The sequence below is a fragment of the Symphalangus syndactylus genome, chromosome 6, assembly GCF_028878055.3.
Source record: "Symphalangus syndactylus isolate Jambi chromosome 6, NHGRI_mSymSyn1-v2.1_pri, whole genome shotgun sequence".
NCBI lineage: Eukaryota > Metazoa > Chordata > Mammalia > Primates > Hylobatidae > Symphalangus > Symphalangus syndactylus.
In genome coordinates this window covers 38,874,050-38,889,370 of record NC_072428.2, presented here as the reverse complement: position 1 = coordinate 38,889,370, position 15,321 = coordinate 38,874,050, and the positions used below count along the sequence as shown (strand labels likewise).

The following is a 15,321-nucleotide window of genomic DNA, read 5'->3' as shown; positions in this document are numbered from 1 at the left end:
GAAGTTTTCAGATTCATATTCTTTCCTCAAACTCTCCTTAAGTGATTTGTTGATGAAGACCTGGAGGGCTGGCCTTCATGAATCACACCAACTTGTATTACTTTTCAGGCAACCTATTCTTGATTCAGATACACACTCTCAGAATGTATCAAGAACTAAACTAATAAACACACTTGTCGGGTTGTGTAGTGCTCTTCAACATTCAAATCAGATTTAGCTACTCTTCCTTTAGCTCAGCCACCATCCATCAACCCCCCACTTCTTAAAAATACTTGATATAACATCTTGGGGAAATCATTTTATAATTTAATGTTTAATATGGCAACAACTTTTGGCTGTAGGCATTTACAGCAATGTTACAGTGATTTGCTATTTTCTGACCATTCTCGTATCAATCTCTTTACCACCTTTAGCATTAATGTAGATTTTGAGGCATGTAAAAGAACATCAGGATTTTGTCAGAATTTCCTGTTGACTAAACTCAGCTTTATTTTTTCCTTAAACTATACTTTGCTGGAAGTTATGCAGCTTCTGTTCAGTATTTTCAGGAAGTTCCTGACAAATTGACGTTTGCATGAGTCCATCAATTCAGCCTCATGTTCCTTGAGTTTTTTTATTTATTGGAGGCATAGTTGGTTTCTGCTATCTTCATTTGCATTGTTTGGCTGCTGATAGGTAATCCTGTTGTGTTTTGCTAACAAAACGTAACATGGCTTTGTCTACTTGCAGGTATCTTCCTGTCTAAAGTCAGGTAAAGCACTTAGTTGTTCCTTTATAAGAAAGAGTAAAATTGCTGTTATTCCCCTAATATCAAGTATTTGCTTCACTAATATCAGCTGCTTTGTTTCTGTGCTTGCAAAATAACTTTTCATTTTAGTGCCAAATCACAGCTTAGTCTTTATGAAGATATTTACAATGACAAGCACCAACAATGCAAAAACCCAATCTGAAGTTATGACAATAATAATAACTATAATAAAGTTCATGCATGTACACATAACAAAGACTATGTTGCTGTTGCTATGTGGCTAATTACAATGTTCATATTCCATTAATTGAGGCTGGGTGTAGTAGCTTATGCCTCTAATCCCAGCACTTTGGGAGGCTGAGGCAAGAGGATTACTTGAGCCCAAGAGTTTGAGACTGGCCTGGGCAACATGTTGAGACCCTGTCTCAAAAAACAATAAAAAACACGAATATGGTTGGGATATAAAGGTCAGTCATGAGATAAAAGATTAAATTTACTGTAAAGCTAGAAAATCTTAAATTTATATATACATATACCTAATATTTGAATAAAAATTAACAGAATTATAAGGAAAAACAGACAAAATCATGATGTAAGATTTTCACGTGCTTTTCTAGTGATTGTAGAACAAGCAAACAAAAATCATTGAGAACATAGAAAATGGGATAATTTTGAAAAATTATAAGCATGACTAGTGTAGAAGGTTAATAGTGGTTCATAAATTGTATTTTTAAAAATTTTCACATTTTATAAACTTGGAATTTTTTGCTCTATTTTTACTCCCTTTAAAAAAATTGCAATATGATTTACATATCATACAGTTCTCTCTTTTATAGTATACAATTCACTGGTTTTTAGTATATTCATAAGATTATGCAACCATCTCAACGATCTAATTTTAGAATATTTTCATCACCCCAAAAGGAACCCTGTACTCATGTAGCACTTATTTCTCATTTTCCCCTCCCCACCAGCAGCCCTCAACAACCTGTAATCTGCTTTCTTTCTCTGTGGATTTGCCTATTTTCTACATTTATATAAATTGAATCATATAATATGTGTCCTCTTGCTTCTGGATGTATTTACTATTAATCAGTTCTGTTGTATTTTATTTTTAAACAGATTTCTCCTTAAAAATATCAGTCTTGGCCGGGCACGGTGGCTCACGCCTGTAATCCCAGCACTTTGGGAGGCTGAAGTGGGCAGATCACCTGAGGTCAGGAGTTCAAGACCAGCCTGGCCAACATGGTAAAATCCTGTCTCTACTAAAAATACAAAACTAGCTGGGCGTGGTGGCCTACACCTGTAATCCCAGCTACTCTGGAGGCTGAGGCAGGGTAATCACTTGAACCCGGGAGGCAGAGGTTGCAGTGAGCCAAGATCATGCCACTGCACTCCAGCCTGGGTGACAGAGTAAGACTCTGCATTTAAAAAAAAAAAAAAAAAATTCAGTCTTTTGTCCTTTAAAATTATCAAAAAGTGGAAGTTTTGGCTTTGAAATGGCAGTAACAATTCATTGTCCTCTTTCTTGCAAAAGTTAAAAATAAATCCAGCTTGAATGAAATGTAAGTCTGACAGTCTCTAAACCTGAAATCAAGGAGGAGCTTTGTTTCTGCTTCCACAGAAGCAAATTCTCAGTTTGATCAGAGAGGATAATGTTCCATATTTTGTTTCCAAAGTGTGAAACTTTCCTGGCTTTACATCATTTTTATTGTGTCTAGATATGAACTTTCTTTGCTAGTTCATTTTCCTTGTTGTTAATCTTTGTATCTCAGCAACCAGGCCTGCTACTTGCTTTACCAATGTAATTTTAAGCTGGCTGAATAAGCAATATTTAGTTTAAAGGCATTTACAAGTCATATAACTTAATCATTTTAAATGAATGGTGTGAGTACAAGCAGCTTTTGTTTCTTTTTTTTTAATTTTATTTCTGTTTAGTATTTCTGATTAGGTAACAGGAAAGATCTGTACTCAAAAGAATAAATAGATAATAGAATTTAAGTACTTAAGTAATACTAAGTTCAACTTTAATTATCTTATTTAAAATTTTTTTTATTTTTATAAAAGGGAACTGAAGTGGGAAAAGTTAATTGACTAACCTGTGATCATATAGCAAGTAAGTGGTGCAGCTGGAATTAGAATATAGATCTAAATTTAGTTCTGCCTTACTGCTTGGTATAAAACCCACTTTCTATTTCTCTTTTTTTCCCACTTTCTGTTTTTTAAAGATCCAAGTTTACCTTTGAGATGGGCATTCTCTTTGTGTCTCATTGTAGGTGAGGTTGGTAAATAATAGAGCAAAGGGGGGCAGTATGTTCTAGGGCAGTGGTTTTCAAATGTTGGCATGTATCAGAATCACCTATAGGGTTTGTTAAAACAGAGATTGTGAGGCCCCCTACACCCAGAGTCTCTGATTTAGAAAATATGGAGTAGGCCTTGAGAATTCGCATTTCTAACAAATTCCCAGGTGATGCCAATGCTGCTGGCCCAGGGACCATGCTTTGAGAACCACTCCTGAAAAGCCAACAAAGGCTTTGGAGTCAGTCACTCCCAGGTCTACACTCTGGCTGTATGACTGACTGCTGTGTGAACTAGAAGTGATATGTCTCAGTTTCTTGTACTTTGAAATGGGGATAATAATATTGACTTCACAGAGTCATTGTAGGAGCTGATGCATTAATATATTTTAAAAGTTTAGCATACTGCTTGGTACATAGTAAACATTCAATAGATGGTTTCTGTTGTTATTTATAATAAGCATGGGGATCAATTAAATCTTTAGGAACCATAAATTCAGTTAGTGTTTTAAAGCAGTTCTCAGAAACTTTTTGTGACTTTGTCATTTCAAGATGTTGTCAGCGGCTAGGTGCAGTGGCTCATGCCTGTAATTTCAGCACTTTGGGAGGCTGAGCTGAGGTCAGGAGTTCGAGACCAGCCTGGCCAACATGGCGAAACGCTGTCTCTACCAAAAATACAAAAATTAGCTGGGCGTGGTGGTGGGTACCTGTAGTCCCAGCTACTCGGGAGGCTGAGGCAGGAGAATCACTTGAACCCGTGAGGCGGAGGTTGCAGTGAGCCAAGATCGGGCTATTGCACTCCAGCCTGAGCGATAGAGCAACACTCTGTCTCAAAAAAAAAAAAAAAAAGATGTTGTCCGGTGTTGTTAGGACATACACACATATTCACGTATACAAACACATTCTCTTGACTTTCCTTCTTTCATTTATGGTAGTCTTGGCAGGAGAGGAAGAGAGCAGCAGAAGTGACAAAAACATGTGGAAGAATATGGAAAAATTAGAACCCTCATTTATAAGTGGTGAGAATGTAAAATGGTATAGCTGCTTTAGAAAACAGTTTGGCAGTTCCTCAAAAAGTTAAACTTAGAGTTACCAAACTGACTCAGCAATTCTACTCCTAGTTATATAACCAAAAGAACTGAAAACCTGTTAACACAGTAACTTGAACACAAATGTTTACTGAAGTATTATTCAAAACTGCCTGAAAGAAACAATCCAAATGTCCATGAATTCATGAATGGATAAACAAATATGGCATATCTATACAATGAACTATCTATTCAGCTATGAAAAAGAAATAAAGTCCTGATACTTGTTACAATGTTGATGGACCTGGAAACATACTGCTAAGTGATAAAAGACAGACACAAAAGGCTACATATTGCATAATTCCATTTATATGAAATGCCCAGAATAGGCAAATCTATACAGATAGAAAGTAGATTGCCGGGCGCGGTGGCTCACGCTTGTAATCCCAGCACTTTGGGAGGCCGAGGCGGGCGGATCACGAGGTCAGGAGATCGAGACCACGGTGAAACCCCGTCTCTACTAAAAATACAAAAAATTAGCCGGGCGTGGTGGCGGGCGCCTGTAGTCCCAGCTACTCGGAGAGGCTGAGGCAGGAGAATGGCGTGAACCCGGGAGGTGGAGCTTGCAGTGAGCCGAGATTGCGCCACTGCACTCCAGCCTGGGCGACAGAGCGAGACTCCGTCTCAAAAAAAAAAAAAAAAAAAGAAAATAGATTAGTGGTTTCCAGGGGATGGGAAAAAAAGGGTAACAGTGAGTGACTGCTAATGGGTATGGGGTTTCTTTTTGAGATGATGAAAATGTTTTAAAATTAGATAGTAGAGATGGTTGTGCAGCCTTGTGAATATTCTAGAAAACACTGAATAGTATAATTTAAAACATTTTATGCCTTATGAGTTATATCTCAAAAAACCCAAAATGCACACCTACGTATGTGTGGACAAGAAGCATGAATGAATAATAAACCTTTTTTGTTATTAAAAGTAACTGTGGGGAAGAGGAGGTGATTCATAGTGAGAAGACATTCTGTGAAGTATACTACCCCATTAGAGATTCTAGTATCCTAAAGATGAGTGGATCTCAGGTTTTAGTATACATAGGAACCCCCTGGAACCCCCTTTTTGTTAAAACAGGTTCCTGGCCCCCACCCCAGAGGTTTTGGGTACAGCCTGAGAATTTGCATTTCTGATCTGCTTTCAGATGATCTGATTTTGTAAGATTGAGAACTAAACTTTGGGTAGCATCTTTATAGATTAGACATATCCTATACTTAAATAGGTGAATTTTATGACATGTGAAGTATATCTCAATAAAGATACTAAAAAAATTGGTATAAAGATAGTAAAATGTGAGTTTTAGTGGTTTGTTAATGGCAAGACAATGCTCTGTAAGGGAATTGGTTTAATTATTAATTTCTTCATTTGTAAAATGTGTCACTCTCCTGTGTATGTACCACCTAGGGTTGTGGTGAAAATGGGGTTATGTGTTCTTTTCCAAATGGTGAACTGTGAGTAAAACGCGTTGCCTTGAAAAAAAAAAAAAAAAAGCCTTGGCTAGATTGAAGCTTTTGTAATTAACCAAATGTTTTCTTATACTATAAAAACAATATAGGCCGGGCGCGGTGGCTCACGCCTGTAATCTTTGCACTTTGGGAGGCCGAGGCGGGTGGATCACCTGAGGTCAGGAGTTCGAGACCAGCCTGACCAACAGGGAGAAACTCCCGTCTGTACTAAAAATACAAAATTAGCCAGGCATGATGGCACATGCCTGTAATCCGAGCTGCTTGGGAGGCTGAGGCAGGAGAATCGCTTGAACCCAGGAGGTGGAGGTTGTGGTGAGTGGTGATTGTACCATTGCGCTCCAGCCTGGGCAACGAGAGTGAAACTCCGTCTCAAAAAAACAAACAAACAAACAAACAAAAACAGTTTAAAATATTGTATTCTGTCTTTTTAATTTTGGCTACAAAAACAATTTCTCCCTTGATTTTCTTTAGTGATCTATTTTAAGCATTATTTTTGACAAGTTATAATCTATTTTTTCCCTTTCCTATAATTTTTTTTGTTTTATTAAACCTCTTGGGATTAAATATATGATTAATGTGACATTTGGAATGCATGCATATAGAGTTAAAACATCTATTCATGACTTTACCATAATTATTCCTTTATTTCAGATGAGGTGGAGGACCATCCTGCTACAGTATTGCCTTCTCTTGATTACATGTTTACTTACTGCTCTTGAAGCTGTGCCTATAGACATAGACAAGACAAAAGTACAGAATATTCACCCTGTGGAAAGTGCAAAGATAGAACCACCAGTAAGTGAAATGAAGTGAAATGGGAGGAATTATAACTAAATGAAATGAATTATAATTATAACTAAATGAGGTGAAAATATAACTAAATGAAATGGGAGGAATTATAACAAAAATATTGCTAATATTTATTACTTATGAAATTGTGCACTTGGGAACTATTTCTGAAATAGCAGTGAAAAGAGTATTGGCCAAGCATATGCTGTTTACCATTAGACAATATTTATTTAATATAGTTAGTATATTAGATAGAAGAATTAATTGTAATACATTTCCAACACAGACCTACCTAGCCAAGAAAACACTGTATTCTATTCAAAGCAGAGGCAGGTAACAATGGGGAGAAACCAAAATGGTAAAATCTTCATTGTCTGAACTATATAGAAAATCTACTGGACTAGAGAGTATTGTAGAAAAGAAAAATCTACCTTTATGTAACAATAAAAGATGATATTGGTTCTGATATAAAACTATTTATTTCAGAAATATAGCTTTTCACTTTGTTGAAACTATCAAGGTAAATATGTCTTAATGCCATTTTGCTAGAAATTGTTTCTCAGGGTTGACCTCTTTAGATTCAAACAAGGAAAAGCCTGCAGAAGCATTACTGTTGGTTTCTTAATTTGAAGGATACTGGACTTTATTATGATGAATATCTCAAGCAAGTGATTGATGTGCTGGAAACAGATAAACACTTCAGAGAAAAGCTCCAGAAAGCAGACATAGAGGAAATAAAGGTAAATGCAGTTCAATAATAAATACATATATGTATCTTAATTTAAAATTTTTTTAGAGATGAGGTCTCACCATATAACCAGGCTGTCCTTGAGCTCCTGGGCTCTAGTGATCCTCCCACCTCAGTCTCTCCAGTAGTTGGGACTACATGTGCGTGCCACCACACTCGGCTTAAATATTTAACAAACATTTGCCCGTGCCAGGCACTGAGCTAAGTACTAGAAATACAAAGATGAGATTTATTCCCAGCCTTTAAGGAACCCTCAAGGGAAAATCATATCCAGAAATAGATTATAGGATGGATTATATGATGAGTATTTAATCTAGAAATACAGAAGACAGACACATAATCTAATATGAAGCAGTGGGGCGAGGTGGGAAGTTATTCTTCCTAATAGAGATTATGCCAGAGCTTAAAGATGTAGTGAGAAAAGGAGAGGGACTGGGAGGCATCCTAGACAAAGGTGCAGTGGTACAGAGGCAAGAGGTATATGGGAAACTGGAAGCAGTAACTGTGGCTAGACCCCAGAATGGGAAATGGAGTCCCTGAGTGGCCAAAAGATGAGGTTTGGAAAGAATCACAACCTCGATGACAGAGGGCCTGTATATCATGTTAAGGGGTTTGGGTCATTATCTGAGAACAGTAGGAAGTTATTCAAAAGTTTGGAATAGGCGAGGTTCTGGTGTTTTAATCAGGCCCAGATTAACAGAAGAGATAATGGGCTATGTATTATATCAGTCAGAGAGGTTTAACCATTTGACTCTGTCCTAAGAACCCTATTTGACATAATTCCAGCCACAGTCAGCTCTTTAGTACTCATAATAAGAAAGGGGATTGTAAAGACCTGACATGAGAGATTCTTGTAAAGTCTTTCCTTAAAAGGAAATGAATCAGTTTAGCTGGGTTTATCTTAGACTCAGTGAGTAAAAAAAAAAAATCCAGTTCATTTTAAAATTCCAGTAATGTCTCCTAAGATAATTGTGTTTGCTTATGTTACCTTTATTTATTTAAGTTTTACTTTCTTAAAAAATTACATTGCCTTTTTTCTAGAATCAGAATAAGAGAACTGTGTTTGAAAGACTCATTCTGGGTCAAACAAACCTTTTATTTTAGTTTCTGTTCTTGGTGTGAACTTCTTTGAAAGACTGACTCCCGTTAGGTTGTGGTGTCTGTCAGCGCTCAGGTGTGGCATTTAGTTCGCAGCTCTCCTCTTGGAAGTTGTGAACTTTTCTGGGGAAAAGATAATAGTGTTATGCTAATAATTCCCCGGAATTGTCTTTGAGGATAATCTTACTCTTCTTCTGAAGGATTAATTCGATCTGTGGAACAAGTTTCCTATGGTGAATATATCTGATGTAGAACTCTTAATGTCTTGTATCAGGAGTAAGAGCATTATTTGGGGTAACATAGAAAATGTGGATCATGGGAGATACTACATAGAGATATTCAGGCAAAAGAAGAAAATAAGCTTCCTGGATTGGTGCAGGGAATACTTTTATAACTATCTTCCTTTCACATTCAATTCCTGTTTCTATGAAGGGTTAGGGGGAACCAAAATGAAGTTAAACAGTTTCACAATAAAAAAGAAATGAGGGGCCGGGTGTGGTGGCTCACGCCTGTAATCTCAGCACTTTGGGAGGCCGAGGCAGGTGGATCATGAGGTCAGGAGTTCAAGACTAGCCTGGCCAAGATGGTGAAACCCTGTCTCTACTAAAAATACAAAAATTAGCCGGGTGTGGTGGTAGGCACCTGTAATCCCAGCCACTCGGGAGGCTGAGGCAGGAGAATTGCCTGAACCTGGGTAGCAGAGGTTGCAGTGAGCCGAGGTCGTGCCACTGCACTCCAGCCTGGGCAATAGAGTGAGACTTCATCTCAAAAAAAAAAAAAAAGAAAAAGAAAAAAAAAAAGAGGGGCTGGGCGCAGTAGTTCACACCTGTAATCCCAGCACTTTGGGAGACTGAAGCAGGAGGATGGCTTCTAGCCAGTAGTTTGAGACCAGCCTGAGCAACATAGAGAGACCCTGTAACTATAAAAAATTAAAATTTAAAATTAATTTAATTGAAAATTAAATAAAAAATTATCCTTCAAATTAAAAAAAATTGTCTGAGGCCAAGCACAGTGGCTCACACTTGTAATCCCAGCAGTTTGAGAAGCCAAGGTGGGAGGATCACTTGATCCCAGGAATTCAAGACCAGCCTAGGCAACATAATGAAACCCCTATCTCTACCAAAAATAGAAAAAATTAGCTGGATGTGGTGGTATGTGCCTGTAGTCCTAGCTGCTCAGAAAGCTGAGGTGGGAGGATCGCTTGAGCCCAGGAGTTTGAGGTTGCAGTGAGCCATGATTATATGACTGTACTGTAGCCCACATGACACAGAGCAAGACCTCATCTCTTAAAAAAAAAGAAATGAGTGAAACTAGACAATAAAACGCAAGCCAATATAATCATCACAAATAACCGAGTAAAGACTCTTGTTTCATAAAATACCTGAAAAAAAAAAAAAGAAAGTTAGAATTTTCTCTTTCCTTTTTTTTTTGTTTTGGGACAAGGTCTCACTCTGTCACCCAGGCTGGAGTACAGTGACGCAATCTTGGCTCACTGCTACCTCTGCCTCCCAGGCTCAAGCGATCCTCTCACCTCAGCCTCCCAAGTAGCTGGGATTACAGGTGTGGGCCACCTTGTCTGGCTAATTTTTGTATTTTTAGTAGAGATGGAGTTTTGCCATGTTGTCCAGGCTGGTCTCAAACTCCTGACCTCAAATGATCCCCCTGTCTTGGCCTCCCAAAGTGCTGGGATTATAGGTGTGAGCCACTGTGCCTGGCCTCTCTTTCCTTTTCATCTAAGCGTTTTGAAAGGAGAATCATATTACATTTCTTCACTTCCCAAACATTCCCTAACTGGAAAGGTTATGGTACTGCCCTCACTGTTCCACTGAACATTGGTCAGGCATCTTGATTTTAGAGTTAAGTCATGGAGGGCATCCATGACTTCTTAATTGCCAAATCTAGTGAACATCCTAACATCTTTGATTCCTCATTCTACTGGGCTCATTTATGTATCTCAATAGTTTTTGGATTTCAGGGTTTGTTAAAACATATTTCTGGTTCTACCTTCAGGGTGTCCATTTCAGTAACTCTAGGGCCTGCATTTCTGAAGTCCCTGGTGATGCTGATGCTTCCAGTTGGGGACTACATTTTGACAACTATTGTTTTATCTAATAATAATGACTATTCTCTCCTTGAAATATACTGCTCTTTTTGATTCTGTAACAGTATATTCTCCTAGTTTTCCTACTAATGACTCATCTCTGAAGAAAGTAATCAAAGGAGACCTAAAAAAGATAAATTTTGAAAAGCTTTTATATATGGAATGACTAATGCTTATAGAGGCCCACTGACTTTTAACTTAATTTAAATGTTCTTTTTTGCCCTAATGGTGCTGACCAACTTAACTTTTTAAAAAAATAACAAGCCAGGTGCGGTGGCTCACACCTGTAATCCCAGTACTTTGGGAGGCTGAGATGGGTGGATTGCTTGAGCTCAGAAGTTTGAGACCAGCCTGGGCAACATGGGAAAACTCTGTCTCTACAAAAAATACAAAACTTAATCAGGCGTGGTGGCATGCATCTGTAGTCCTAGCTTCTTGGGAGGTTGAGGTGGGAGGACTGCTTGAGCCTGGGAGGTTGAGGCTGCAGTGAGCCATGATCATGCTACTGCACTCCAGCCTGGGTGACAGACTGGACCCCATGTCATAAAATAAAATAAAATAAATAAATACTTTGTTGACATATAATTCATATACGATAAAATTTATCTTTTTAAAGCATAAAATTCAGCGTCTTTTTGTCTTTTTTTGTTTTGTTTTGAGATGGAGTCTTGCTCTGTCGCCCAGGCTGCAGTGCAGTGGCATGATCTCAGCTCACTACAACCTCCACCTTACTGGCTGAAACGATTCTCCTGTCTCAGCCTCCTGAGTAGCTGGGACTACAGGGATGTGCCACCACACCTGGCTAATTTTTGTATTTTTAGTAGAGATGGGTTTTCGCCATGTTGGCCAGGCTGGTCTCAAAACTGCAGCGCTCTAACGATCTATCCACCTCAGCCTCCCAAAGTTCTGGGATAACAGGTGGGAGCCACTGCACCCTGCCATTTTAGTAGTTTTTTAAATATACCTACAGAGTCATGCAATCATTACCACTATCTAATTTTAGAATGTTTTCATTGTCCCCCAAAAGAAACCGTGTGCCTATTAAGCTGTAACTCCTAATTGCGCCCCTCTCCCCAACCACAACAAATCTACTTTTCATCTCTGTGGATTTGCCTGTTCTGGACATTGCATATATGTGGACTCATACCATAAGTGCTTTGTTGTGTCTGGTTTCTCTCACTTAGAATAATGTTTTACAGGTTCATTCATGTTGCAGCATGTGTCAGGATTTTATACTTTTTTATGGCCAAACAATATACCATTGTATTGGTATACTATATTTTGTTTATCCATTCATTAGTTGATGGACGTTTAGGTTTCTGGTTTTTGTGTTAACATTATTTTCTGTTCTTTTAGTTATATATCTAGGAATGGAATTGTAGGGTCATGGTAACCCTATGTTTAACTTTTTGAGGAACTGCCAAACTGTTTCCTGAAGTGGCTACACCATTTTACAATTTAACCTTTTGAGTTTCTGCTTTGTGCTTTAATGATGCTTTTCTAAGTTACATGGTTTTTCAGACATCTTGATTTTAGAGTTAAAGCTAATCTTTTTTTTTTGAGACAGAGTTTCACTCTTGTTGCCCAGGCTGGAGTGCAATGTCATGATCTTGGCTCACTGCAACCTCCGCCTCCTGGGTTCAAGCAATTCTCCTGCCTCAGCCTCCCGAGTAGCTGGGATTACAGGCATGGGCCACCACACCTGGCTAATTTTTGTATTTTTAGTAAAGACGGGGTTTCACCACGTTGGCCAGGCTGGTCTCGAACTCCTGACCTCAAGTGATCTGCCCGCCTTGACCTCCCAAAGTGCTGGGATTACAGGCATGAGCCACCGCGCCTGGCCTTTTTTTTTTTTTTTTTTTTTTTTTTTTGAGACAGAGTCTCGCTCTTGTCGTCCAGGCTGCAGTGTGGTGGTGCAATCTTGGTTCACTGCAACCTCTGCCTCCTGGGTTCAAGTGATTCTTCTGCCCCAGCCTCCCAGGTAGCTGGAATTGACAGGTGTGTGTCACCACACCCAGCTAATCTTTGTATTTTTAGTAGAGACGGTATTTCACCAGGTTGGCCAGGCTGGTCTCCAGCTCCTGACCTCAGGTGATTGCCCACATCAGCCTCCCAAAGTGCTGGGATTACAGGCATGAGCCACCACGCCCAGCCCTAAAGCTAGCATCTTTTGAAAGAAATTCTTTTTTTTTTTTTTTGAGACGGAGTCTCGCTCTATCACCCAGGCTGGAGTGCAGTGGCGCGATCTCGGCTCACTGCAAGCTCCGCCTCCCGGGTTCACGCCATTCTCCTGCCTCAGCCTCTCCGAGTAGCTGGGACTACAGGCGCCCGCCACCACGCCCGGCTAATTTTTTTGTATTTTTAGTAGAGACGGGGTTTCACCATGGTCTCGATCTCCTGACCTCGTGATCCGCCCGCCTCGGCCTCCCAAAGTGCTGGGATTACAAGCGTGAGCCACCGCGCCCGGCCTAGAAATTCTTTTTATAATATTAAATTTATCTAAATTAGTCAAAAGTATTTATTCTTGTAACCCTGTTTTTAAGCTGTTGCATTTGTCTAAAAATGGAATGTAATAGATAAAACTAACTTATTAATTTTGTTAACAGAGTGGGAGGCTAAGCAAAGAACTGGATTTAGTAAGTCACCATGTGAGGACAAAACTTGATGAACTGAAAAGGCAAGAAGTAGGAAGGTTAAGAATGTTAATTAAAGCTAAGTTGGATTCCCTTCAAGGTAAGTGCTAAACAAAAGGTAGGATTTTTTTTTCTTCTTTTTTCCTTTTGAAACAGCGTTTTGCCCTGTGGTTCAGGCTGGAGTGCAGTGGCACAATCACAGTTCACTACAGCCTTGACCACTTGGGCTCAAGTGATCCTCCTACCTCAACCTCCTGAGTAGCTGAGACCACCGGTGTGTGCCACCATGACTGGCTAATTTTTTTTATTAGTTAGAGAGACAAGGTTTTGCTGTGTTGCCCAAGCTGGTCTTGAACTCTTGGGCTCAAGCAATCTTCCTATCTTGACCAAAGAGCTAGGATTACAGGCATGAGCTGGTGGGCCTGGCTAGAAAATTTTAATATTTGGTTGATGAGGTCAGTTTATATTAGTACGTGACATCTGTGTTCTTCTAGTCAAAATTTTGTTAGTATTGATTTGGCTTCTCTTAATTTTTAGAATTTAATATTTTAAATAGATAATACATTTTATATCATTCAAAAATCAGTATAATCAGCCATAATTATAGCAATGAAAAGGAAGAATGAAAAGTAATGAATTAAACAACTGGTTTAAAGGAGGAAAAATAATATCAAAGGAAACCAAAAGGAAGCAGAGAAAGAAAATCTAATTAGAAGAATTTTCATACATGGAATGGAAAATTTTTCAGAGATCTAGCCCCAGAAAAAAACACAAGATCCAAACCATTTCTTTTCTTTCTTTTTTTAAAGAAAATCTTTTAGGAGACGAGATCTTCCTCTGTCACTGAGGCTGGAGTGCAGTGGCATGATCATAGCTCACTGCAGCCTTGAACTCCTAGGGCTCAGGTAGTCCTCCCACCTCAGCCTCCCAAGTAGCTAGGAGTACAGGCATGCACCACCATGCCCTGCTAATTTTTTTTTTTTGAGACGTAGTCTCGCTTTGTCGCCCAGGCTGGAGTGCAGTGGTGTGATCTTGGCTCACTGCAAGCTCCGCCTCCCGGGTTCACACCATTTTCCTGCCTCAGCCTCCCAGTAGCTGGGACTACAGGCACCTGCCACCATGCCCGGCTAATTTTTTGTATTTTTAGTGGAGACGGGGTTTCACCATGTTAGCCAGGATGGTCTCAATCTCCTGACCTTGTGATCCGCCCGCCTCGGCCTCCCAAAGTGCTGGGATTACAGATGTGAGCCACTGCACCTGGCCTAATTGTTTTTTTAATTATGTTTTTTAGAGATGTGGTCTTGCTGTGTTGCCCAGGCTGGTCTCAAACTTCTGGCCTCAAGTAATCCTGAGTTGCTAGGACTACATATGCAAGCCACTATGCCTGGCTCTCAGAATAAGATAGTTTTATAAAGGAAACTATCTGTCTACTCTTTAATGATTTGAGTGATTCTATCAAACCATTAAAGAGCAGATTGTCAATTCTGTTTAATCTATTCCAGAGCATAGAAAAAGAAGGAAAGCTTCCACATTCTTGCTATATATTGATGCCAAAATCAAAATTATTATGTCTCCATAGAGTACTATCTCATGACAGTTGGATTTATTTCAGGAATACAAGATGGACTTAATAGTAGGAAATCTAATATTATAAATCATCATATAAATAGTCCTAAGGAGAAAAAATCTTGAAAATTTTGATATATCTAAAAAAGTCATAAAGTCAAAGGACAAATGATAAATTGGAATAAATATTAGAATCCTTATTCTTTTAATTTTAGGCTATGAGAAGATTAAATAGCTATGTAATAGAATTTCTGAAATGCAAGGATATCTTAAAGTTGTCTTGCTGGGCATGATGGCTCACACCTGTAATCCCAGCACTTTGGGAGGCCGAGGCGGGTAGGTCACCTGAGGTCAGGAGATTGAGACCAGCCTGGCCAACATGGTGAAACCTCATCTCTACTAAATATATAAAAATCAGCTGGGTGTGGTGGCAAGTGCCTGTAATCCCAGCTACTCAGAAGGCTGAGGCAGGAGAATCGCTTGAGCCCAGGAGGCAGAGGTTGCAGTGAACTGAGATCACGTCACTGCACTCTAGCCTGGGCGGCAGAGCGAGACTCCATCTCAAAAAAAAAAAAAAAGAAAAAAAAAGTTACAAGTCGTATGGCTTTCTCCATGTATGTGGAAAATCCATTTGACAAAATTGAACAACAATTCATAATTTAAAGTAATAAAATACTAATTAATAGATAACTTCTGTAACACGATAAGCTATATCCAACTCAGTTACATCATACTTAGTGGGGAAGCACAAGTATGTATCCTGACTGAAATTAGAAACAAGACAGTGTTGCCC

At 39.1% G+C, this 15,321-nt stretch overlaps 1 protein-coding gene and 1 long non-coding RNA gene across 19 annotated transcripts in view; one reads left to right on the top strand and one right to left on the bottom strand.

The window, feature by feature from the left end:
• NUCB2 (nucleobindin 2) overlaps positions 1 to 15,321 on the top strand; it is a 136,670-nt gene that overhangs the window by 91,939 nt on the left and 29,410 nt on the right. For 12 of the 18 annotated variants that reach the window (XM_055282255.2, XM_063641957.1, XM_055282253.2 and 9 more), the window contains 3 exons: positions 6,245 to 6,388; positions 7,015 to 7,122; positions 12,936 to 13,062. In XM_055282255.2, the coding sequence (XP_055138230.1) occupies positions 6,245 to 6,388; positions 7,015 to 7,122; positions 12,936 to 13,062 (379 nt within the window). Of the gene's footprint in view, positions 1 to 1,870; positions 1,997 to 6,244; positions 6,389 to 7,014; positions 7,123 to 12,935; positions 13,063 to 15,321 lie in introns of all 18 variants that reach the window. The other 6 variants (XR_010121522.1, XM_063641955.1, XM_063641954.1 and 3 more) reach the window with 1 other exon arrangement.
• The window catches only part of LOC129484370 (uncharacterized), a 37,869-nt gene continuing 30,480 nt past the window's right edge, over positions 7,933 to 15,321 (bottom strand). The window contains exon 4 of the long non-coding RNA XR_008658423.2: positions 7,933 to 8,351. This is a non-coding gene — a long non-coding RNA (uncharacterized lncRNA). The remainder of the gene's footprint in view (positions 8,352 to 15,321) is intronic.